The 25,515-nt window shown below is 38.9% G+C and overlaps 1 protein-coding gene across 1 annotated transcript; it reads left to right on the plus strand.

Annotated features, from left to right (window-relative positions):
• Positions 1 to 1,236: 1,236 nt before the first annotated feature.
• Positions 1,237 to 24,753, plus strand: cpn1 (carboxypeptidase N, polypeptide 1). The gene is made up of 10 exons (XM_034708240.1): positions 1,237 to 1,299; positions 4,129 to 4,405; positions 8,349 to 8,545; positions 10,042 to 10,197; positions 16,706 to 16,882; positions 16,988 to 17,099; positions 20,581 to 20,720; positions 21,342 to 21,441; positions 23,013 to 23,131; positions 24,309 to 24,753. Exons 1-10 carry the CDS (start codon positions 1,252 to 1,254, stop codon positions 24,417 to 24,419), a joined length of 1,437 nt encoding a protein of 478 aa, XP_034564131.1. The 5' UTR covers positions 1,237 to 1,251; the 3' UTR covers positions 24,420 to 24,753.
• The last annotated feature ends 762 nt before the right edge of the window (positions 24,754 to 25,515 follow it).

Here is a 25,515-nt window from a genome sequence, read left to right on the forward strand (position 1 = left end):
TACTAGTGGACATAATCAGTAAAAACGAAATAACTGCAGCTTCAAATGTTTTGTCTCTTATAATGGTAAAACACTATCATTTTGTTGTTGTTGTTGTTTTTGTTGTAGCTTGTTTTTTTTTGGAGGCAAACAGTTCCAGTCCTCCAATTGAAGGCTGAATTTATTTTTAATATTTCTGTCAGGCTTCAGTGAACAACGCAGCCTACTAGAAATAGAATAGAATAGAATAGAATAGAATATATCTTTATTGTCATTGTACATTGTACAATGGGGGTGCAACCTTTCAATGCAAAAGATAAATAAAAGAACAGTAGTAAAGAAAATAAAAAATCATAAAAACAGTGGACAAACATAAATAAATACAAATAATTAAAAACACAAGACACATGCAGCATTCAACAGGCAGGCATTCAGTGAACACGAAGATTGCACAGTCCCATTTTATATTGCATTACTTGGCATTTAGTGCACTTATTGCTCTGGGATAAAAACTGTTTTTCAGCTTGTTTGTCCTTGTCTTAAATGTACTGTATCTCCTACCCAAGGGCAGAAGTTCAAACAGGTTATGACCAGGGTGTGTTTGGTCCCTGAGGATGATTGCTTTCTTGAGGCACTGTGCGCTATAAAGTTCATCCAGGGATGGGAGAGAGCAGCCTGTTTTGTTATAGAAGTATTCAGATATTTCAGTGACTTTAAAACATTCACAGTAATGACAATTTTTAAAACAGGTAAAAGCCTTTTGATCAAAATATGAACTGAAAATACAGAAGTCAATTAGACATGCACAAATGTTAAAATACTCATTATATTGCATAGCCCCTTAATAAGTGGTGTGCACAGTCTATATCATTGTAATTGCATTGACTTATTCATACACCAGCTTTTGTATTTAGATATGTCATATTATAATGAGGTTAGTCTATACATTTGCTGAATATTTCTATGGAAAATCATATTTAAAGTCAATTTTTTATTTCAAAGTGAGCAGTGAATGCTTACATAGGTTTCTGAATACAAATATAGCTGCTAAGATGGAATGAGTAACTTTTTACCACTGAAACCCCACTGTCATCATACAAATGTCTCCAAAATGTATGTTTGGAGATTGGCCTCAAGCAAATGTATGCATGTGGACTGATCAACGTAGCTGTACATTTTCCAATTAGCTTGATTATTTAACTTACAATTTAATAATTAGCACTCAGAGTGATATTTCCTCTCCCTCTCGTTATAGGCACATCCCTCTGAATCATGGACACTGCAGTTGGTGACACGTATCAATGGAACCCTTCTGCCAAGGTAAATAAAAAAAAGCAGTTTTCATCATTGCCAAATCACAAGTGCAGGACAATCAAGAAATGTGTTTATAGGTTTATTGGTGATAATGCAAAAATCAGCCTTAAAAAGAACTTCAACAGGTTGATGTCTTCAAATGATCTAATTGCCTTGCAAACTGTCTGCTGCTGTAGCACCACTTACATCCACTGGGTGTCATTTTCCTACAATATGTGGCCAGTCGAGGTTTTGAAAAGCATACAAATGAGCCTTGTGCATATATGTGGACCACATATTCCTCATTTTTGCCTCAAATTGGCTTTTATTTTTTTGGTATGATATTATAAATTATATTTTTGAGCTTTTCTGCCTTTATGAATAGGATAGCTGAAGAGAGACAGGAAATGCGGGGAGCAGAGAGTCGGGGAAGACATGCAGCAAATGGTTGGGGCCGGGAGACGAACTGGGGTCCTCTGCAACGAGGTCTATTGCCTCTGTGCATGGGGTGTGCTGCACATGTAAACATAGTTGAGCTGGATCAATACAGTACAATACAACACAATAACATTTGATTTGATATGATGCAATATTATACAACACAATAAGACACAATACTATGCTATAGGCTACACGACTGCATCTTCATTTTGACATTTTTAAAGAATGAGCTTTTATTTCCAACAATGCATTCAGGATAGAGAGACAGCCTATTTCTCCAAGGTTATGTACAAAAAACCCAACACAATATGAAGGTGTTTTTTTCTACAATTGATAGACTTTTAAATCTAGCATGTTGGGCTGCATGCTTTATATGTATAAAAGGTGATCTATAAAGAAAGTTGAGGAGAGTTGAAATATGATATGATGCGTTGCGTATCATTACGATGCAATGCAATGCGATGTCATAGAAAACAATACGATACAATACACTTCTGTATTCCCTTGGGGGTTTGCTTTGGATCCAAGTGCTGCAAAGATTCCACTCCCTCCACAGCTGCAAATATAAACAATAAAAACAATACAATCAATGAAGATGTAAACTGAAAGGCACATAGCAATAAGAACCACAAACAACATGTGTCTCACACAACCCATTTTGCAAGGGTTACACATAATGCATAACAGAAATAAGGGAAAAGCTAAGAGCTCCATGATGCTTTTATGTAAAGATTATTGTCCAACTTTGCATATTTTGTTGAAAGAGAAAACCTGTGCTCAGATTCAGTCACATGGTGACATGGTGTTTTGACTCCAAATGTCTACCTGAACTTGTCCTGAGATGTTTTTACAAATTCAGGGCCAGTGATAAGAAACTATTTTAATGTCAGTTTTAGTACAACTCCTGTTTTTCTTTGGCTTTTGCATGTACATTCCATTAAAACATACAGTGTTAAGTGTCATGAAACATTTCATAAAAAATAAGATAAAAATAGAATAAACAATAAAATGCACAAACCAAACCAAACAGCATTAACCAACTCAGTTTGGCACTCGACTAAAAAGGGTTACAGAAGAGAGAAGTATAACTCATTTTCAGCATTGTTAACAATGTTAGCTTGGAATTAAGAAGACATTGAAGACATACTGTAACATGTAAGAAGCACAACTTGAGCTCTGCATTTTATCTCTGTATCTCTTTTCCTCCTGCAGTCTCTGTATCCTTCTAGGTTGATCGCTTTGTTCCTTGTCTTGACACTTCTCCTACTCTTGCAGCTCTATATTGCTCAATTTTCCATCCGCTGCTTTTCCTCTTGCTTCATATTTGCCTTTTCCTTTCCTCTTTTCTGAAAAACTTCTACAAGTAGTTGCACAACACTGCGAGGGAGAAAGCTCCCCTTTGCTCCAACAGGTTTGATTGACAGCACCTCTTGCACACACTCACTTACTGGAGTGTGTGTTTGTGGGAGGGGTGGGGAGGGTGTGCATGTGTTTTGGCATCAACCTGTGTCTTTTAGAAGTCTAATTGCAGCATTTGGTCTTTCTTCTCTGGGCCAGGAAGGCATGTGTGTACTCTCTCTTTCTCTCTCTCTTTCTCACACACACAAACAAACACACTTTTTCCTGTGTTTGTGTGTGTGCGTGCGTGCGTGTGTGTGTTTGTGTGTGTGTTTGTGAATGCTTCTTTGAGAAAACAGAGCAACCAAATCAGTCCAAAGGTTACGAAAGAGCTCTCACACTGATTCATCTGAGGGGTTCAAGCACACGTGCATGCACTCTCTCTCTCCCTCTTTCTCTCTTTCTCTCTCTCACACACACACACACACACACACACACACACACACACACACACACACACACACACACACACACACACACACACACACACACACACACACACACACACAGGGGTTGTGTGTTGACTTAGGAGTTAATGAATGGATGATTGAGGGCTGCAGGGGTTGGGGAGAGCAGCGCCGTGGAAACAACCCCTCTTTCCCAGGAAGGGAGTAAAGAACAAGAGCTGGAAACAAAGAAAGGGACAGAAAACGAGTGTCTCAGAGACAGAATGAAATTCAGATTGTGTGGGCAGAGAGCTGAGGGGGGCTGTGGAGCAAAAACTACTCGAAGGAGAAGCATTGAAAGAGCCAATAAAGCAAGTAGCATGTACTTGACAAGGACCCAAAAGGGAAAAGAGAGAGGGAGAGAAGCAGCTGTTGGAGGAGGAGAGTGAGACAAAGAAGGAGCAGGGGGCTGTCCTTAGTTGCTCTTCAGTGTGAGGAGTGGATGTGGGAGGAGGCACAGGGAGAGAGGAGAAAGAAGAGAGCGAGAAAGAGAAAGAGCAAAGAGAGAAGTATGTTTGGTGTGTAAAGGTACAAATATTCTTCTTTAAAAGTGTGAGTGTTTTTTGCCCAGACTCCTCTACTCTCATCCAAAACTCGGGGCTGGGGGACCATGCAGCAGGGGTGGACTCCACTTCTCTGGCTCCGAGCTCTCCTCCTGGGGCTGATGGGGCTCCTGGTGAGCAGCTCGGACTTCCAGCATCACCGCTATGAGGACATGGTGCGAGCCCTGTTTGCAGTGCAGAGCGAGTGTCCCTACATCACACGCATTTACAGCATTGGGCACAGCGCGGAGGGGCGCCACCTATATGTACTGGAGTTCAGTGATAACCCAGGCATCCACGAGGCATGTGAGTAACACCTGATTCAATGTTTGACAGTTCAGTAAGAAAACGCACGTTTAGTTAAGAAAAAAAGGGTTTGCATGCAGACTAAAAAACATTTAGTCTACAGGGAGTTAATCACAATACAGGCAAAAGGCAAGTCAACACAGTATGCAACCTTTGTTAAATTCACTTTTTACCAATTCATTTGTATTTCACTAAGGTACAGCCATCTGCCACAGCTGCAAAAAACATTAGCCTTTCCTGTGGTTCTTTGTAAATGAACAGCAAAAGGATTTGAGGCTCTTGTGCAGAACTTGGAGTTGTTTTGTTTTTGGTGCCCCCCTGTGTTTTCATTAACCCTGTCCTAAATCAAACTCACCTTTTTATCTTTTACAGTCAAATGCATCATGCATCTTTGCCTTGGAAAATCAAAAGTAAAGGCTGTTTCTGCAGACATTTAGCGTACAGCAGTGGTTTCAAACATTACAAACTAACGATATAGACAAGTCAGTCTTGAAACTCCGAACAGGATATTTAAATTTAAAACTCAAAAAACTCATTCCGTCTCCTATCACAGTCATATGTATCGCTCATTGTGAATACTTGCCCCAGGAAATAAAAGAAAAAAAAGTTTCTGCAGTGTGATATGCATTTTTATGGATTTTAGCATTAATAATGATATCAAAAGTGTATCATCAAGATGATGATTTAATTTGCTTTGGCAGCTCAAAAGGAGCTTTCAGTATTAATTCCAGTCTATTTCTTAAGCAGCCAAAAACTCCTTACATGAGCTTTAAATTAAGCATGGGTTTCACATGCACAGGCCGTCACTGCTGGCCCATTTGTTTAGCACATTTTGCGGGAGGGACTGACAGCATAGCTGGCAGCAGACACAGCAGTCTGTGGGGGCTCTGCTTCTTTTCCCACAGGAGATGAAACACAAGCTTTCCATGTAGCTTTCAGAAGCTGAATTACTGTGTGGCTTCATAGTGAGAGGGGAAAAAGAGGAGCGGTCCCAAGCTGGCTTCTTTGATAAACATCAGGGACTGCAATCTGTGGAAAACTCAAAGTGAAACCCAAACGTGAAAGAATGGTGAAACATCTGTGATTAATTTCACTTCTCTTTTTTTTTGCCATCCAACTCCTGACAACATGTGGGGTGCTATTCAAAGCTGAGCAGATGACACAGAAGTTCACTTTGAGTCAACATTACATTAACCCTGAACGCGCCCATGCAAAATCTTTGCTTGTTTTCCCTCCTTTTACAACCCCCAAATCTGGCTTCCAGGTGTTTATTTGGCATATCAGTCACAAATTAAAATCCACAACCATGTCACAGTGTTTATATTGAAAGCAGGCGAAAAGGTCAAATTTATTTTGAAGATTTTTTCCATTCTTTCATTTTCCATGGCAGCTCTTATGGGAAGAAAAAATGCTTGACAACTGTTGGGAATGCTTTTTTGGCTGCGGCTAAGCTTGCATTTTTATCTGCATTTGCACACGTAGGGGCTTCCTTCAGGAGAATAGAAGGATGTGCGCTTGTTCTGTTGCATGATGACCGGGGCTGAAAAACAGGAACTGTGCACTTCACGGAGGGGAGTGACCTCAGGTCTCGTCTGGGGCAACCCTCCTACACCCTTTAGGAAGTTCATGTCATTCACATGCTGCTGAGTTTGTGTATGTGTGTGTTTTCAAAGCTGCATGCTAGAGCCAACACTGTTTTGTGAACCTGAGGCCAGTTGGCTCATGCTTAAAGAAAAGGAGGTGAATTGTAGTGTTCAAGCTGCCATTTGGGTTCCTGAAGCAATTAGTGAAGGGTGTTCATAAATTTAAGAGTATCTGCTCACCCCCACATACCAAGACTCCCCCAAAATACTCTAATGAACAACATAAGTGTTAAGAAATACCAGAATCTGGAGTTATGCACCCCATTTTTAGTTCAAAATCACTCAAAGGGTGTCAAATGTTTAGCAGTAGTTCTGTCAGCAGCAGTGTTTTGAGGTTCTTGGTTAAATCAACAGTCAAGCAGTGATTAATGAAGGGACCCATGGGAGGAGGAAACCTTATACATAGAGAGGGAGACTGTTTGGATAGGCAGCTCACCCAATCAGTGACAGATAGTCATAGGAATGCAAGATGACCTTATCCAAATAATTCAATCAGATGTAATCAGACTTAATACCCAGAGTGCACCTTTGACATAACCTCAAGCAACCTTATCAAGAAACTTCCCTCAAGTAAATTTAGGAAACTTTAGTTTTAAGCCAACAATATGTCTGTTTTGAAAGTTAATATCAAACTCTACTTTACAAATACATTATAAGCAGTAAAGCCGGCACCTTGCTTGAGAAACACTCAAGGGTTTTAGAGATATAACTTCATGAATCAAATATCTCTGATCTGCTCTGAGCTGCAAGGGCTAAGCTAACACGTCCGTCAAGCTGTATGCAGAATTCAGCCACATTACAGAAACATTAGTTACTTATACAGCTATGTAGGTTTTGCATATACAGTATATATTTTAACCACATTTAAGTTTGAAGAGCTGCAATGCATTTTAGGGTGTGTGTGAGTATGACTCAAGTGGCAACCTCCAGTCTCCAACGATGAAGCCCATGCGGAAGTGTTATAAACTGCAATTCATCGAGAATCTGCTTGAGGCTGGCTGCAGAAACACTGGAAACCACATAGACATGAATGGGAAAAAGACGATCTTTGCGGCATTAATAAACATGTTTACAGCCTTGTTCAAAGAACGGCTTGGCTCTACATAGCTTATCTCTCTATCGGCACACACTGTAAGGGGGGTGAATTTTTTTCTAATGCGATGGTTCAGAAGATATTAAGATTACGAGTTTTTGCCCAAATAAGGACATGACTGACTTGACTCCCGGACGGGAACACATAGCTGTTGGCTAGGAGGCTCAAACTCCGCCCCTTTATGTCACACTCCTGCCTGGTTGAGTTCCGCAATTCCAATATGGCTGCCGCTGTTGATTGGCTTCAAAACAGCGCTCAGGAACAGATGGGTGACATCACGGATACTACGTCCATATTTTATAGTCTATGGTATGACTATAGTGGGCTCCTGTGTCATCCTCAAAGCTTCTGCCCAATCTAGTATACATCCGGATACACACATATCAGAACACACTACAAACTTAATGAACCACCATACGTAGCGTGAATAGTGTGAGATCATGTAGTTTCAGACACAGCCACAGCCTTACTCACTCTGTCATGGCTGGCGGCTTTATTGGTTGCCAATGTTAGCTGGAACAGTTTTGCTGTACATCAAGTCATATGAAGGTGTGTTGTGAAAAATAAAGGCTGTGTTAAGCTTTTTGTGAAACCTGAGGAAACTGCTGTTAGATTTGTGTTGCCCAAATGTAATAGTTAGAGGCTATAAACTAGCACTCTTGTGACAGAAAAAACTTTTGATATTGTGGTGTAACAACCTAGTATTTAGGTCTTTAAGGCAGGCAACTCAAGAATAATGGAGGAAAATGTCAGCAGTGGTCCAGTAAATGTCATTTATAAGGAGTGGGTCAAGATAGTGCAGATGACGCTGTCAGCTCTGTTGAGTAATTTTGTCACTCTTTGTCTGTTCTTTTATATACTTTAATTTCATTTTTTACAGCGTGTCAATGAAGTGTCTTCTGTGTTTTATTGGTTTATTTTACTGTGCTTTTATGTTTTGTGTGCTTTAATATATTTTATTTCACTGTACAGCACTTTGGTAAACTTCATTATTTTTCAAATTGTGCAATATAAAAAAGTGGATTGGATTTACAATGTTGACCAAATGTCACATAGTTCCTCTTAATTACCTTAAGTGATACAGAATGACGCTGAGCTAAGGCAATATTAAAGACATAAGGAAACACAGCATACCTGCTAAGTCTACTGTATTATAAGGCAGTCAATGACCCTTATGTCCCCCTTCACCTCTCCACTTCCTCTTCAGTGGAGCCGGAGTTCAAGTATGTGGGCAACATGCACGGCAACGAAGTGCTCGGCCGTGAGCTGCTCATTAAGTTCTCCCAGTTCCTGTGCGAGGAGTACAGGGCCGGAAACCAGAGGATCATGAGGCTGATTCATGACACCCGCATCCACATCCTGCCCTCCATGAACCCTGACGGCTACGAAGTGGCTGCCAGACAGGTAATGTGCCCCCTGACAATACATATGAACTTCAGGCTTCAAGGTGCCAACGGAAGACCAAGGGATAAGCCCCTTGTCTTTATTTTCTTCAGCAATCATTCGCTACTTTTGCAGTAAAAAGCTCTTTGCATGTTTGGAAACATTTGAAATGTTGAGTCCCTCAGGAAAATGACAAGCATCTGAGTTAAATCCCAGCCAAGATGTTTACCTCCTCTAGTCTGAATGTGTACAACAAAATTTGTGTGTATTCATTTACCAGCAGCCCAAAACCAACAGTTTCATTTTTTAAATATATCTTCCAGTGTTTGCCATGTCTGTAATAATCCCATCTATCACCTGCCGAGGGAGCCCCTAGTTTTACCTGGAGCTAATTATATGCACCCTGAAACAACAGACACACATGCAATCCCCTTTAAAAACAAACACATGCACACAATCTTTCCAGACTAATTATATATCTCAAGGAGACCAGTTGCACATGACAGTGCCTCTCTGTGCTACTCAGACAACATCAGCTCAAAAGACTGTAATTTCTTAAATCAACAGATGTTGGGATATAGCAGATGCTACGGCCCCCCTCCTGCATGTCATTCCCCACTCACTCAGAGTTTTGTCCTCTATCCACTGTCCTATCCTCTCTAAATAAAGGTGTAAAATAATAATAATAATAATAATAATAATAATAATAATAATAATAATAATAATAATAATAATAATAATAATAATAATACATTTTATTTAAAAGCGCCTTTCTTAACACTCCAGGCTACTTTACAGAGGGATAAAACACAATAAAATAAAATAACACAATAAAATAGATAAAAACAACAAGCAAAGTAATACCAAGTTAAAAATGAAGCAGTGGAAGTAAACAGAGAATGCGGATTGGAACAGATGGGTTTTGGGTTTTTTATTTGAGAAGGGGTAGAGAGTCATTGTTTCTGATGTCTGGTGGGAGTGAGTTCCAGAGTTTGGGAGCAGAGCGACTGAAAGCTCTGCTCCCCATGGTGCTGGGGAAATAGATTTCACGATTCATCCTGGGGAGAGCATGAATGTGCGAGATCATTTGGATGCCAATGGATGCAATATTTGAGGGAACTTTTACTCAGAAGCACAAAGTTTAAAAATGACACTATGTTGTGTATGCAGTGATGATATTAGGCCGCATGATTATAATACTCAGGACTCAGAGCCTCTTTGAATCGTATCAATTATTTAAAGCAGTCTGAACATTGGAGTTTGGATTCCTTAGGAAAACCAACAAATCATTGTGAAGTAAAGGTTATACCCCTCCCCCTAAAAAATGCATTAAATATAATTTATTGTTGTTCCACTGCAGTTAGAGGAACACATAAACCAGTTTGTATTGGCGGTTTCCAAGAAATATGCTTTCAGAGTTAAAAAAGTTGTATCTCAAAGCCTGAGAAGCTGAAATGAATGACTTCAATCCCTCTGTTAGGAAAATCTAACAGTATCTTCCGTCTGTGGGTTGGCAGGGTCCAGAGTTCAACGGCTACCTGGTGGGCCGAGGGAATTCCAGAGAAATTGATCTGAACCGGAACTTTCCGGACCTCAACGCCCTCATGTACTACTACGAGAAGACCAACGGACGAAACCACCATCTGCCACTTCCCGACAACTGGGAGCAACAGGTCAGTGCTGCTGGAAGATCTGCCTTATTATTGTGTATGTTCTCGTTCAAGCATGTGCCCATGTGGGTAAGAAAGACAGATGGGGGATGAAGATGAAGCGCATCCATTTCCCACATTTCTAATGCTTGTGTGAGTGTGTTTAATGTGAAAGGTGCAGCTAGGGGGGAAAGGAGTATCTTTTCCTTCAGAACATCAAACCAGTATAATTCCTTACCACAATCAATTAGAGTCAACATCTGATCATTCATTTAGATATAATTTTAAGAGTTTGTCTGAATGTTGATTAATATACATTTTCCCCTTTTTTTTTAAATGAATGAATTAATGAATGAACTGATAAATAATGAGCAACTTTTAAATATCTGAGTTATCTTGGCTTTAACTTTGTTGAGAAAGAGATTTTTATACTAGATCAGATTCCACAGCAAGTTGAGCTTTTGGTGAATAAAAAGAAACAGCCCATAAAAGTAAACACTCAGTAGACCAGCTAGATGGCTTGGAGGGCAGTCTGATCCGTGATGTATGCCTGTACAGTCTGACCTTTCGAGATGGGTGTGTTTGTTTGTCTTACAGTAAAAACCATTACCTCCTCATATAAACTCTTGGTTGTCTGGGTCAGACTGGGGCCACTCTGCTTTGTCTTTGCATTATGAAACTGGAGGGCGGAAGGGCGGCCTCACTTGTTCCAGGGTTGGGGGTAGAACAAAATCATCACTTAAAATATGAGTTTATATTAAGAGTTTGAATATATTGTACCATAAGTTTAGTATGTAAGGACTTGAAGCTTCAGTCAAACATTTTTTGTCTTTTCGTCACCTCCATGAGAATCTGAACTGACCTCCCCTGCAGTCTCAGAATGTAGATGTTACTTGCTAGTTTCATGTGAGACTTCACATCATTCCACATTGCTTATACACATGAGAGTAGATCTACAGTCCTGGATTAAGTACTTTTATCATTTGTTTATGTAAAAGTTATAGTAGAAGTAAAACATTTATATCTAAAATGTAAAGAGAAGTGTAAAAAAGCTAAATGAAAATAGTCACTGTAATAAGTGTGATAATGTATCATGTACAGAGTGAGCAGGATCCCACTGGTCTCTTATCTGTGTGATCAAGTTGTCCCTGGTGAGGCTATTGAGAATTCGTTACCATTGTTTTTGACCAATCAGAATCAAGTATTTCACACAGCTAAGGTAATAACTGTTCTTGAGACCCATTTGATTACAGTAAATGTAATTTGTAACTCTCTACAACCTCTACTTTAAAAGCCAAGTACACTGTAAGAAAAAACAAGTTAGCTCAACTTAAAATAATTTGTAACCTGGCTGCCTTAAAATGTTAAGTTCAACAAGCCAAGAAATTTATGTTGTTTCCACTTTTGTCTTAGTTCCTTAGACTTAGTTTTATTAGTTGGGGTGACAAAGACAGTGCTGATAAATTAGTTCTATCAACTTCATACTTAAAGTTTAATCTACAAGCCTTTTTAGTGAGACTAAAAAGCAATTCTAAGTTTTACAAACCTAAATCTTAGTAGAAACAACATGAAAAAAACAAATTAGATCAACAAGTTTCTACAGGTATATTGAGTTGTAAAAACATGAAAATGCAACTTGCCTGAACAAAGCATCTTGTTGGATCAATGTACAATTAATACTTCTGCAAACATGTCTAAAATGTTAGCTCAACAAAGTGTTTTGTTGAATCAACTTATCTTTTTAAGGCAGCCAGCTAACTTTTTTCCTGACTTGTTCATCTTACTTGTAACACTACGTTCTTTAAAAAACAAGTACTGGTCATTTCTTAAAACAACCTAAGCCTCAATTTTCAAAAAATACTACATACAAATGATTTCTCAACATGGGACAACATTCAAAACACTTTATTCAATGTTAAAACTGACAATAGCTTTTTTGTATGAATTTGACTTGGCATCAGAATGCTATCCTGAAGAATGGATTGATATGGCAACTATGTTCAATATTGATCTAGAAGTAAACACTTAGCTTACAAAACTGTAAGCAGAATAACAGAAGAGTGCTCTCACTATATAAGAACTATTTAGGTATAAAAACAGAAACTAAATAGTAAAAAAGTCTACAAATATCACACCTTGAAAATTTCTCTTTTGGTAAACACTTAGCTTCTGCACTGTATGCAGAAAAGCATTAAAACATTGATCCAAACCGAGTGTCTCTTGCAGCACATGGCATTGTAAAGGTTGGTCACTCCAGTGACTATAAGGGGTTTCCTGTGCATTTGTGCAGGGGCCATACTTACATCTAGTTATATCAACAAGGAAATCTATGTTACCTGAACTACTCTGGTTGGACTGATTAGTTGGACACTATTTTACTTGATATTTCAAGTAAAACTGACATTTAAGTTGAACTGACTTAAGAAAGTGAGCTGAGGTAACTAAAACCTAAAATCCCTTTTTACAGTGTACTTCCTTAAATAATCAATCATTTCACTATTGTGTACTTAACAAGTGTTAAATGCCAAGGGGACATATTTCTCTATATGAGACTCCTGACACCCACTCATAACACACTGTGATTCATGAAATATTTCTAACTTGGCAAAAACAAACTGAGCCCATTTTAAGGACAGGTACTGTACATGTAATTACATGTACGCTGCAACTCCAAGTAGTAGACACCTGCACAACACTCTGAACACAGAGAATGAATTGTATCAGTTATTTAAAAGCATACAGTGATGTGTTGTATTTGTAGCTAATATCACGTTATAGAGCTCAGATTGGCCAACGTTTAGACCTAGTTCTGTTCTGGCTAACTTACTACTGTATTTCACAGTGCACTCATTATTTTTAGATCTCAGGGGTGTACTTTTTTAGAATCAGGGCAGGATGACAGAGAGTGCTGTCAAACTACTGTTAATAAAGAGAATCTAATAGTTTAAGATATAAGGTCAGGTCCAAAGGGATGTCTTGTCTTCAGCAGATGGTTCAGGCCCTTCTGTTCTCAAGATTAACTTTTTGGAGGTTTTTCTCCATAATTGGCTTGCTCCCCCCTCACACACATAAGTTGTGTCACATATGAAACAGTCTGATATTTTCTGCAAGTGTAAATGCAAACAGCTGAAATTGTCACCCCAGTGGGTATAGAATTTATCTGGTGAGCGTGAATTTTATCTTTTCCAATTTTAGCAGAATTAAAACATCGTTTAGCCAAACTCTAAATAAAGGTGGTTGAAAAGACTTCCAAAGCAAGAGGATTCTTTTCCGGGCAACCAGGGACACAAAGGCTATCACCCCTATATGAGGGGATGGCTGAATCTTTAGGCCCAGGGTGTCAGAAATTGCTAATTTGCTAAAAAGAAAGCTTTCCAATACTCATATAGTTCGGGACATGTCCAAAACATGTGGATAAGGTTGCAAGGAGATTGGGAGCATCTACTGCACCCCTCATCTGTTTTTCGCAGCAACTTTACCTGGACTTTTTCTTTCCTGCCCCCTTGTAAAATGTCCAGCTGAAGTCAGGGTTGGACATTTTCAGGAAAAATAGTGGGCAGGAGTGATGACGATTTATATCATGAACTTGGAAGAGCAATGCATAACATGATGAAAAAAAAGCATATGAGGCTGAATAAGGAGAATCATTTTTATCATGATCATTTCCGTCAGCACATTTGTCCATTTGCATGTAGCACTGATAGAAATGGAATAAGTGTCATCAAAGTGGTAGGTCTCTGTTGCTTCATCCGATGTCATGTTGTAAACAATACACTGTGGCTTCTGCTGTATGCTTTTGATCTCATGTCCTGCCTTCTGCCCACAACCCCCCTCTTCCAACAGGAAAGATTTCATGTGGTGGGGGACATGTTTGAACAAGCAAATATGGAAAATATTGGGGGAGGAGCTCCTGAAAATGTATAGAAATTTTCAGGAGTGCACACGTGCTAAAGACTCAAGAGTCTCACTCATCTCTATGGCTGAGGGGAAACCAAGTCAAATCCCTGCCCAGGGTACCAAAACCACTAGAGCTGGCCCTGTTGAGGTTATTCTTTTGAATGAACTGTTTGAAGCACAATTTGGTCAACTTTATGATACTGAAGAGCAGCAATATATTGGCTCCTATTGTGTTGAGAAACCTTAACACTGGTCCTCCCAGTCACAGGCTGGCTGTGTACCCGCACTACTGCTCCCTGAATGGCAGACACAAAAGAGTAACTGTGCGGCTGTTACAGATACTTCATTCACGCTGCTCAGGATTACATTCTCACAGGCTACATGAGGCAACACCCGAAAAGAAGGCCACATTTTCATTAGCCAGCTGAGGGCGCTTCATGCAGAGCAATGAGTGTATTACTTTCTTCGGCTAGGATAGAAATAGTTCCATGTAAAATCAGACGGAAGTGCCAAAGTCTTGAAGTCAAGTTATAATTTTAATGCAAAAGTCCATGTAGGAATACATTTTGACACCTTTCCACCACCCACAGACATCAGGGTCTGAGTCTGTTAAGCACTGCATACCATATTTGTACAGCCCCTGAAAAACCCCATGTATTGATGACACTTGTTTGGCCTCCAGAGTGTTAAATCTGACCTTAAATTGTCCGTCAATGATTCCGTTTGTGCAGATGTGTGTGTTTGTATTCAAGATGGCATGGTTCTCTCTGTTATTTAAGTTTTGTTACACTGATATATGATTATCCATGTGTATGTGTGAGTTGTGTGTGTGTGAGTTTGCTTCATATGTAACCCTACACCATAGTGACAGCTCTGACCTCAAAGCTTGCACAAGTGTATATAAAGATAGCCAGACAATAAACACCTGCCAACCCTCAAAACAGAAGTCGAGCTTCTTGGCTACCAAATGCTGTGCTCAAGGCCAGTAGTTAACTATCGGCCTAGATTATCCTCCAGCTGGACCAGAGTGTATTTATTGTCCTACATACCTCATTCAAGGAGAGGTATTACTCCTTGTCTCCATGTGTGATATACAGCTCAGAGCATGTGAGGATAGTTAGCTCTGACAGAGGCAATAAAAGGCAGACTAAACTGGAATTGAAAGATTTAAGATTTACAGAGTATTGCACAGGAGGTGCTAAAAAGTTTGACCTAGCAGACATAGAAGTAACATCATCTTTTAAGCTTGTCTTTCTAACTGAATTCCAGATCAGAAAGAAAACAGAAGCAAATGATAGAGTCTATTTTAAAAAGAAATTCACTTCCCTCACACCTCTCCTTGATATGTGTTGAAGGACAATGTTTCCTAAATGTAGACCCACACTTAGAGCATGGAGGAAAAGTTTGCACTGAGAATATACAAGCAGCAGAAACAAGGATTCGTCCTGATAACAGGCCAAGCAGAGAAGCAAGGGGCTCTGGGTGAAAGGAAAACCAGATGTGGCATGTCTTCTGATGGTGTTTGGGGAATGTCTGGGAAGGTTATGTACTAAAATACCAGGCACTAACAGTGCATATACACAAAAATTGTGTTGGTCAGCTGCTCGCGAGGATGGCTGAATGTGTAAAGAGGTCTATTGTTTGGTTTCATGCAGTACCTTCAAGTATCTTCAGGTTGAAAAACTCTGTTATCTGCTGCTGTGGGAAAGTCATCCTCCTCCTCCTCCTCCTCCTCCTCCTCCTCCTCCTCCTCTCAAAGCAGCCATGAGATCTCACCCAAACTTTGCAGCAAGTCGTACAAATCAAAAATAGTAATCTAATGTTTAAATCATCAGAATACAGGCTAGTGAGCTTGTAAAGAGGTGGTGGTGTACTCGATGCCACACTTGAGACCTCAGTTAGATGAACTCTTTGCTGGTGATTGTAACTGTAAGGCTGCAATCATCACAGCTTATCCGGGAAGAACATGGATGTCGTGGATGGAAAGATATTCAAAGCTGACACACACTCTCTTTAGATTTCCACTCTTTTATTTTCTTTGACATTGATCTTTCGTTTGAATGTGAATAAGAATGTGAAGGTGAATGTGGTTTCTGAAGGAAAGAATAAAAATATATATAAACATGAAGTCTGTACAAATAATAACAACTTAATTAGAAACTCTAAGATAATGAAAATTCATGTTTTGACGAGGAACTTGAGTAATCGTGTTTTTAAAATATTTGTTTTGCCAGCAATATCATATAGATATTACATATGGGATTACAATTGGTTTAACTTCCTAATGTCTCCAGCACTCTTCAACAGAACCTCAGGAGTAGCTGTTAGCCAAGCAGCTGTAAAGTTAGCTAAGGTTATTTAAAGGTGCGCTACTGTTTTTTTTAAGGTCAAGATTCCTTTATACTGCAATATATCGGCGATAGCAACCATCTCATGTCTGAAAAAGTTTAAAAGTAGAGCTTGCATATGTTTATGAGGGTTTTCAGCTTTTTTTTTTTTCAATCAGACAGTCAGAAGGGTTTCTTTGTTGGCTATGATCGAGTTAATGTAACATGTATTTCCAAGGGAAACTTAGGAACATACCAAATGTGGCAAACCTTGTTTTACTCATTTCTAACTTTCTCATTGACTGTAGGTTGAACCAGAGACTTTGGCAGTCATAAAATGGATGCAAAACTACAATTTTGTTCTGTCGGCCAACCTTCATGGGGGAGCTGTGGTAGCAAACTACCCCTTTGACAGATCAAGAGATCCACGAATTCGAGGGAGGACCACGTACGCAGCCACTCCAGATGACAAAATATTCAGAAAGGTGTGCTGCAGATGAAAAACTGTCACCACTTTTTGTCATCTGTGTAGTTATGTATGTTAAAATATATAGATGATTTGGCACATGTGTATTTGTGTGTCATGACAGTTGGCGAGGACATATTCGTATGCTCACAGCTGGATGCACAAGGGTTGGAACTGTGGGGACTTCTTTGATGAGGGGATCACCAACGGGGCCAGCTGGTACTCTCTGTCCAAAGGTAAGCTCACACTCTGCTCCTCAGCATTTTGTTAGTGTTTAAGGCTACGTTCACACTGCAAGGCTTAAAGCTGGGGTTGGTAGTCAGATTTAGATACACTTTTTGTTATACTGGTTAAATTGATCTTTATGTCCTGACGGCAATCAATACATAATGTGTTCTTAAAAAAGAGCAAAGAAAAGCTGCTATCTACAGCCGGAGATAGCTCTTATATTGTGTTTATGCCCTTTTGGATGTGGCAATACGTTAATAAACATCCAGTGTGTTTGTTATCTATTTGTTTTTCTTTTAAATAGTTCACTTTGCTCACTGTCTGCTAAAAATGTCTGGCCCAGCTCATGTCCTTAATCTGAAATCCGGCCCGACAAAATATTTAATTGAATATCCCTGATCTACTGTGTTTAAGAACATCTAAGGCCAACTGTAAGAATGACAGCAAGCAATGGCTGAGACTTCAGCATGAATCATATTCCTTTACCCTAACTCTGACTTGCGAGGCACTCATTCATGAACTCTCTGACTCTATGAGGCCTTAGCTGTACCCTCCTTCTGACGTTGACCTCTTCACCCATTATAGCTTGTACCAACAGCTGCACTTCCAATGACCTCTCAAATTAGCGCCACCAGTTGATCAATGACAAGTAACAACAACCGCCTTCGGTCCAGTTTGAAAACTGTTACTGAAGTAGTAGTTTGAAGGGCAGGTAAGATGCATATTATGGCTCAGACTTTTAAAATTAAGAGTTTTTTAATGTCAGTAGTACATTTGAAATAGATGTCTCTTTATTCAAACCAAGCAGCAACCTCATGTCTGAAAATATGAAGCCCATGCTGAAGTGTTATAAACTGCAATTCATCAAGAATCCGCTTGAGGCTGGCTGCAGAAACACCGGAAACCACATAGACACCAATTCAAAAAAGACGATATTTGCAGCATTAATAAACATGTTTATAGCTCATCTCTCGATCAGCGCACACTGTACGGGGGGTGAATTTTTTTCTAACGAGACGGTTCAGAAGATATTAAGATTACGAGTTTTTGCCCAAATAAGGACATGACTGACTTGACTCCCAGACTGGAACACATAGCTGTTGGCTCGGAGGCTCAAACTCCTCCCCTTTATGTCTCACTCTGCCTGGTTGAGTTCCGCATTTCCAATATGGCTGCCTCCATCGATTGACTTCAAAACAGCACTCAGGAACAGATGGGTGACGTCACGGATACTACGTCCATATTTTATACAGTCTATGGTTCAAACGGACCACATTACATTTCCTTGAACATACAGGAGTTTTTAACCTATAAAACAGATACAATTTAACATTAACTCCTCTAAGACTCTGCTTTAATTCCTGCAACTGCTACCACTGGGTAAGATTCTAATGATAGCATGCAGACCCAAAGAGCCTTTGTTTAGGATTATCCAGACCAACTTCCACATACCTTGAAGAGTTCTGTTGGAGAATATGGCACAGGGCAGAATCAGCTAAGAGATAATGCACACCTTTGTCCACTGGAGCAGCGAAAATCAACACAAAAGATGCTAACAATGCTAAAAGCTTTGTAAGGAGTTTTCATGTTGTGTTGATCCTGGTGAACCCTTAAGACAAAATTGGTTGGGTTTTTCTATGTTGAGCAGCATCGCCCACTATCATAAATGAGTTCATCCTAAATCATTATCTGCCACACTGGTTGCAATCCTTCTTTACTTTAAGAAAGCACATATTCACATGACTTTGATAACTGTCTTTTCAGTCTTGTATTTTTCCACTACGCCTTGTGCTGCTGGTGCTAATAAAATGTTTGCTTTGAAACCACTGAGTGCTCGTGAATCTGTTAATGGGATTTAGTTAAAGAACTTTATTTATTGGCATTGGCCTTCTACAAACCATTCCAGTTATACAAGCCTAGATACTGTCAAGTTATAGTCCTCACCATCTTTCAATAGGTTTATGAGAAACAAAACCTGTGCTTTGTTTTTACATTTGATTAATACGTGCTGAAATTTCTTGCCATAGACCGCTTTGACGTTGCAGTACACCAAGTTCTTCTAAACTGTCTGGGCATGTTTTCAGCTTCAGCCCGTTGATCTATTTCACCAGCAGTAACAATACCCAAGACTCTGATCTGTAAATCCTGGTCAGGGCTGGTCTGTATTATGTTTTGGAATGTGAATCTGTTGAGCTTTTCGGTTGAGTCATGAAAGCTTTTGATTTGGGATGAAAACGCCCACAGTTACATTTAGTAGGAGCATGCTCTGTTTATTTTACAATCCCTATTGCTCCAAGTGTTATTTCATGAGGTTACATTTGGACTCTCTCTCCAGAGTTTTGCCTCATATGTTTTCAGCTATTATGAATATAGTTTATTTCAGCATTACAAAGCCAACAAATTTTCCTGGTCATATGAAAAATTATAGTAAAAGCTTCAGACCAATGTGTCACAATGGATTTTAGATGAATTAAGTAATAAATCTTCATTTTAATACTCTTAGCAAGGGAGTGGTCAAACATGCCTGTATTATACAAATATTTAACCTTTTAACCCCGCTCTGCAACTGTTTTAGCTAGGTTAACCTGTGTATATTTATTGTATCATTTTAACCACCAGCCCTTCCTATTTTAGTGCTTTTATAGTCAATCCCCAACACCTCCTTTTATTTGTTTTATTTTATTTGATCTTTTAATTGTTTTTATATCCAAATAATAATAATAAAAAAATCCTATTTGATGACTTACATACTCTTGATGGATTGTTGTTTGTTTGTGTTTGGTTTTTTAAATGTCACTGGAAATGACTCGATATCATTGTAAATGAGGGTTGCCCCTCAATGATCTCTCTAGTAGAAATAAAGGTTGATTGATTGATTGATTGATTGATTGATTGATTGATTGATTGATTGATTGATTGATTGATTGATTGATTGATTGATTGATTGATTGATTGATTGATTGATTGATTGATTGCTATTATTGCAATAATCCAAAATGATGACAAACACAGTCTACAACCTCAAAGGTACATGATAAATAGCAACAAATCCACCCGAAGTTGATGTAAACTGTGATAGGAGGTATAAAATAGATGATAACATAAGGTGCAATCTAATGTAGGGATAAGTTAAATAGTGCACTAGTTTCTATTTACTACTGCAACCTACCATACTGAACAATTTTACTATGCCACATCTAATGTTTTGTTTTATTACTGCTGCACTCCTATTCCCACATTATCTTGCAGCTTAATAACAGCTGCAGTTGTGAAATAATATAATACAATATAATGTGGTATAGAGATGCTGAGCAAAGTATGGTTGTATATGAAGATATTACAAGTATGTAAGTTTCAACACACCAATAGTGAGGGAAATTATGGCTTCTTAGAAATTGCTCAGGGAACCACTGATATGAAAAATATGTTCTGTTTTGAAGATCATCCGTTAAAAATCAGAAGATCATAGTCTGTTTCTGTGTGTTTCAGGCATGCAGGACTTCAACTACCTATACAGCAACTGTTTTGAGATCACCCTGGAGCTGAGCTGTGACAAGTTCCCTCCAGCATCAGCACTACCCAGAGAATGGATCGGCAACCGGGAGGCACTGGTTTCATACCTTGAACAGGTCCAAACACATTCCTGATTTTCGCAAAAACTACTGTTATATTGATTCTAACTTGAAGCACACCAATATACAAGTCCCAAAAACCAACTACCTAGATTCATGAGTGCAAATTCCTGGCTTCTTGTTATTATTGGCTTGGCTCCCCTGAATAAAGAAACCTATAACAAGCTGTGTGAAATTCAGTGTAATACTAGTAAAGTGACTTTTACCTTCTGCCAAGCATGAAAAGAGGTCTTGGTTTAAGAACAAGATCTCCTTTATTCTTAATCCTTAGCATGCCAAGATGGGATGCAGAGAGACAGAGCTGATTAAAAACCACACTGCTGGTCTTTTTTGACTGTGTTGTAGACTACCAAGATTTGGAGAGTTACTCGTTAATGTGTACTTAACATAACAAGATAGCAAGAGATGTTTAGCTTTCATTTTACACTCTTTTCCATCACAGCCTTCATATTTATGCTTTTCCAAGGTCAACACGTAATTCACATAATTGTTTTGGTTGGCAAGAAGCTCAAAAACAAAAGGCATGATTTGCAAAAGGAATAACAATGAGAGATTGTAAAACTGAAAGACATAACAACTAAAATGTTTAAAACCGCAACATCTGTTTTCCCTTTTCAGGTGCATCATGGGATAAAGGGCATGGTGTATGATGAAAACAACAATCCTATTGGCAATGCTGAGATCTCAGTGGCTGGAATCAACCATGATGTGACTTGTGGTGAGAAGGTTTTTTGTGTGTGTGTGTCAGGGGTCAGTTAATTGTAATATGGATGTTATTACGTTTTTGTTAGTATTTTTTTTAACCATAGTGTTAAAAAAGTTAGTAATACGTGACATTTGTTGTGGATGACCTGTTAAAGCTGGGGTTGGTAGTCAGATTTAGATACACTTTTTGTTATCCTGGTTAAAATGATCTTTATGTCCCGATGGTAATCAATACATAATGTGTTCTTAAAAAAAGAGTGAAAAAAGCCGCTATCTACAGCCGGAGTAAACCTGGGACACCACCAACCAATCCCCGCTATCAGAAACCAAATTATGAAACCAATCAAATCCTGTCCTGCCGTTCTGCCCGCCTCCTGTGCGTGCATTTCATGTTTGTTTGTGTTTTTAACTTTCACTATGATAATGTTTAGGTGTTTTCTTACCACTGAGTGAGACATTACTTGACGTAGTGCAAAACACAAACGATGTGCTGAGGACCGGTTTTGAATCAGTCACGATCATATGGTCGCGAAGCACCGGCGCTGGTGCATGTGAGTGGGGGCGTTGTTTTGGAGGATCACCGAGGGAGGAGGGGAGGGGTTAGCTGGAGTCTTGAGGAAATGCTACACTCAAATTCATGCTAGTTTTCCGTGACTTCCAACCCTAGCTTTAATGTCCTGGCTAATTCAACCAAACCTGTTAATAATTCTTAATAATTAACAGTTAATCATTTGGATCACAGACAGAAAGTGGAGTCTAAGAGAGGAGTTTCTTTGTCCGTCTGTGCTCCGACATTTTAGGGGGAAAAGGTGTTATTAACTTTTTTATTATCACTGGAAATGTGTGAGCCAACCTTCACTTTGGATGCACTTTGAGAATGATAAAAACTATGCACAATATTTAACTATTGATGTTTGTTTCTGCAGTCACTTGAGTGTTAAAATTGTATGCTAAATAACACTTTACTCAGTTTAAGAGAGAAATGATGGAGTTTTCACTAAATTTTATGTCTGATGTGTAAGTTTTCTTTTCTTTATTACTTTTCTTTAATTCTGTCACTACAGTCAGTATGGTGCATTTTCATTATGTAGACATAACCACCCAAAATGAAGTAGAACTGACAAAATTTGCTTAACCATGACCTAATACAATTGTAGAACGATTCAAGTAGGGTCAGCAAACATGATCAGTGATGTCAGTTATACAGCATTATGCATCAGAGTTTAGTACATGTTTATCTACATTTGCTCTCATACAGTATGATACTAATCATATCAGGCCAAATAAATCAGTGGCACAAAACCTCTACTTTTTTTGTAAGAGGAAAAACATTTTTCCCCCTAGTTCTTCAAAGCCCCATATTTTTTCTTCAGGGAAATGTTGCTAACAAATTTACTTTAAAGCAGTTTTGAGGGCAGGACTCAAAATCTAAGTCGACGGATTTCTCAAAATTAATATTAAGTATTTTGATTTCAGTATAAGATCTGGGTATTTGTATTCAATAATAATAATAATAATAATAATAATAATGTAGACTAGCTGTATGTTATCAACTGACATTACTCTGTATGTGCTTGTTTGTAGGAGTGGAAGGGGACTATTTCAGACTTCTGTTACCAGGTACCTACACTGTGACAGCCTCTGCCCCCGGCTACGTCTCCTCGACCAGCACTGTCACAGTGGGACCAGCTGAGGCCATACAGGTGTGTGTTTACTGCACGCAGTATTGACTGCTTGTTTATGTACAGAGCATAACAACAAAGTGTATCTGAAAGCTGGTTTATTATTTCCACTGATACAGTATCTCACAAAAGTGAGTACACCCCTCACATTTCTGCACATATTTAATCATATATTTTCATGGGACAACACTGAGGAAATGACGCTTTGATATAATGTAAAGTAGTCAGTGTCAGTGTCAGTGCTTGTATAACAGTGTAAATTTACTGTCCCCTCAAAATAACTCGACACCCAGCCATTAATGTCTAAACCACCGGCAACAAAAGTGAGTACACCCCTCAGTGAAAATGTCCAAATTGGGCCCAAAGTGTCAATATTTTCTGTGGCCACCATTATTTTCCAGCACTGCCTTAACCCTCTTGGGCATGGAGTTCACCAGAGCTTCACAGGTTGCCACTGGAATCCTCTTCCACTCCTCCATGACAACATCACGGAGCTGGTGGATGTCAGAGACCTTGCACTCCTCCACCTTCCGTTGGAGGAGGCCCCACAGATGCTCAAGAGGGTTTAGGTCTGGAGACATGATAGGCCACTCCATCACCTTTACTCTCAGCTTCTTTCGCATGGGCAGGGGCCGCCTTGGAGGTGTGTTTGGGTTGTTATCATGTTGGAGAAGTGCCCTGTGGCCCAATTTTTTAAGGGAGGGGATCATGCTCTGCTTCAGTATGTCACAGTACATGTTGGCATTCATGGTTCTATCAATGAACTGTAGCTTCCCAGTGCCGGCAGCACTCATGCAGCCCCAGACCATGACACTCCCACCACCATGCTTGTCTATAGGTAAGACACACTTCTCCGTCTTTGTACTCCTCACCTGGTTGACCTTGACACCTTCTGAACCAAATAAGTTTAACTTGGTCTCATTAGACCACAAGACAAGGTTCCAGTAATCCATGTGCTTAGTCTGCTTGTCTTTAGCAAATTGTTTGCGGACTTTCTTGTGCATCATCTTTAGAAGAATTGTGAGGGGTGTACTCACTTTGGTGAGATACTGTATAACTTTCACTTACAAAAAGCATGCTGTAGGTTGTCCAAATGTGCCTTCAGAGTCATGTTAGTGAGTTATACATGTCCTTGAAGGTCGGAAAAATCCCCCCATTTTGATACCTTCTACCTCATTGTTCTTCTCTTCCCTCACAGCTTCATTTTTACTTGAAAATGGTACCAAAACAAAACCTGAAGGTGAAGTCCCACAACAACAGGAAGAACCTCTCGTCTCACAAATCTCCACTAAAACTCGGCCCCAGATGAGAAATGGACTGAAATTTTACACACACACATTCATACATACATTCTGAAACTTCCATGTTAAACAAACACATGCAAATTATGGAAATGATAACTGAACATAAAATATGTATGTAATGTTATCTTTGTAGCCTCATGATTATGTATGTCAGCCATTTAAGTTTTTGTTTTTTGTTGATAAATATAAGCATTGTGTCTACTGTAATGTATTTATGTAACAGTGTTGATTTGTATAAACACAGCTATACTGTATTTGTAAAGGACTTTTCTGATTCTGATTTATAAAATCTGATGAACATTAAAATTGAAATAAAAGGGATTGCCAGTGGTCTCCGTATCTTTTGTGTTTCCTTTCTTTGAGTCATAGTTTTTGTTTTATCTCAAACATTGGTCCTTGCTCGTGAGTTTTATCAATAACGCAAATAATACTTTAATAAAGGTATGTTTCTAGAATTTAAACACACTAAGAAAAATGTTGAAAAATAAATCTACAGAAAGATGGTGAAGAGAAAAAAAGGACAAAATAAGTAAAGAAATATCTTCACTTGAATGTTAAAGAAAAGAAAATGTTCTTATTCTTGAAAATGTTGCTTCCTTAGCACAAAAAACATGAAATAAGGGAAAAATTGCATTCTGATGGAAAAAAAAGTGAAAATTGCTTCCGGAATGAAAAAAAATGAAAAAAGTTGAAATGTTGCTCCTGAAGCAAAAATAAATAAAGGCAAATACAGTATAAGCACACTTGTGTAAATTGCTGTTTGTTCTTCCATGCAAAAAAGTATTAATTCTTTTTTAAAAAGTCTGTAGGAACCCCGGTACATGGCCTTAGTCTTCGTTACATCACTAATTTGTTTCTGATGCAGAGTTTTGAAGCCTATCGTCGGTGGTTTTCATATTAAAAATTATGACTCAATCTAACTTTCAGTCAACCTGCAAGAGTCAGAGGGCCAGAGTTGAGGTGAGCCTAAATTCTCCTCACCAACTGCCACAGTGTCCCGCCTGTCAGTCAAGTCAGCTATGCCCTTAATCAGGCAAAACTTGTAAGTTTAATATCTTCCAAATTAACATATAATAAAAATAAGGAATCTTCCCTACAGTG

This window comes from Notolabrus celidotus, chromosome 18 (assembly GCF_009762535.1).
Source record: "Notolabrus celidotus isolate fNotCel1 chromosome 18, fNotCel1.pri, whole genome shotgun sequence".
Lineage (NCBI taxonomy): Eukaryota > Metazoa > Chordata > Actinopteri > Labriformes > Labridae > Notolabrus > Notolabrus celidotus.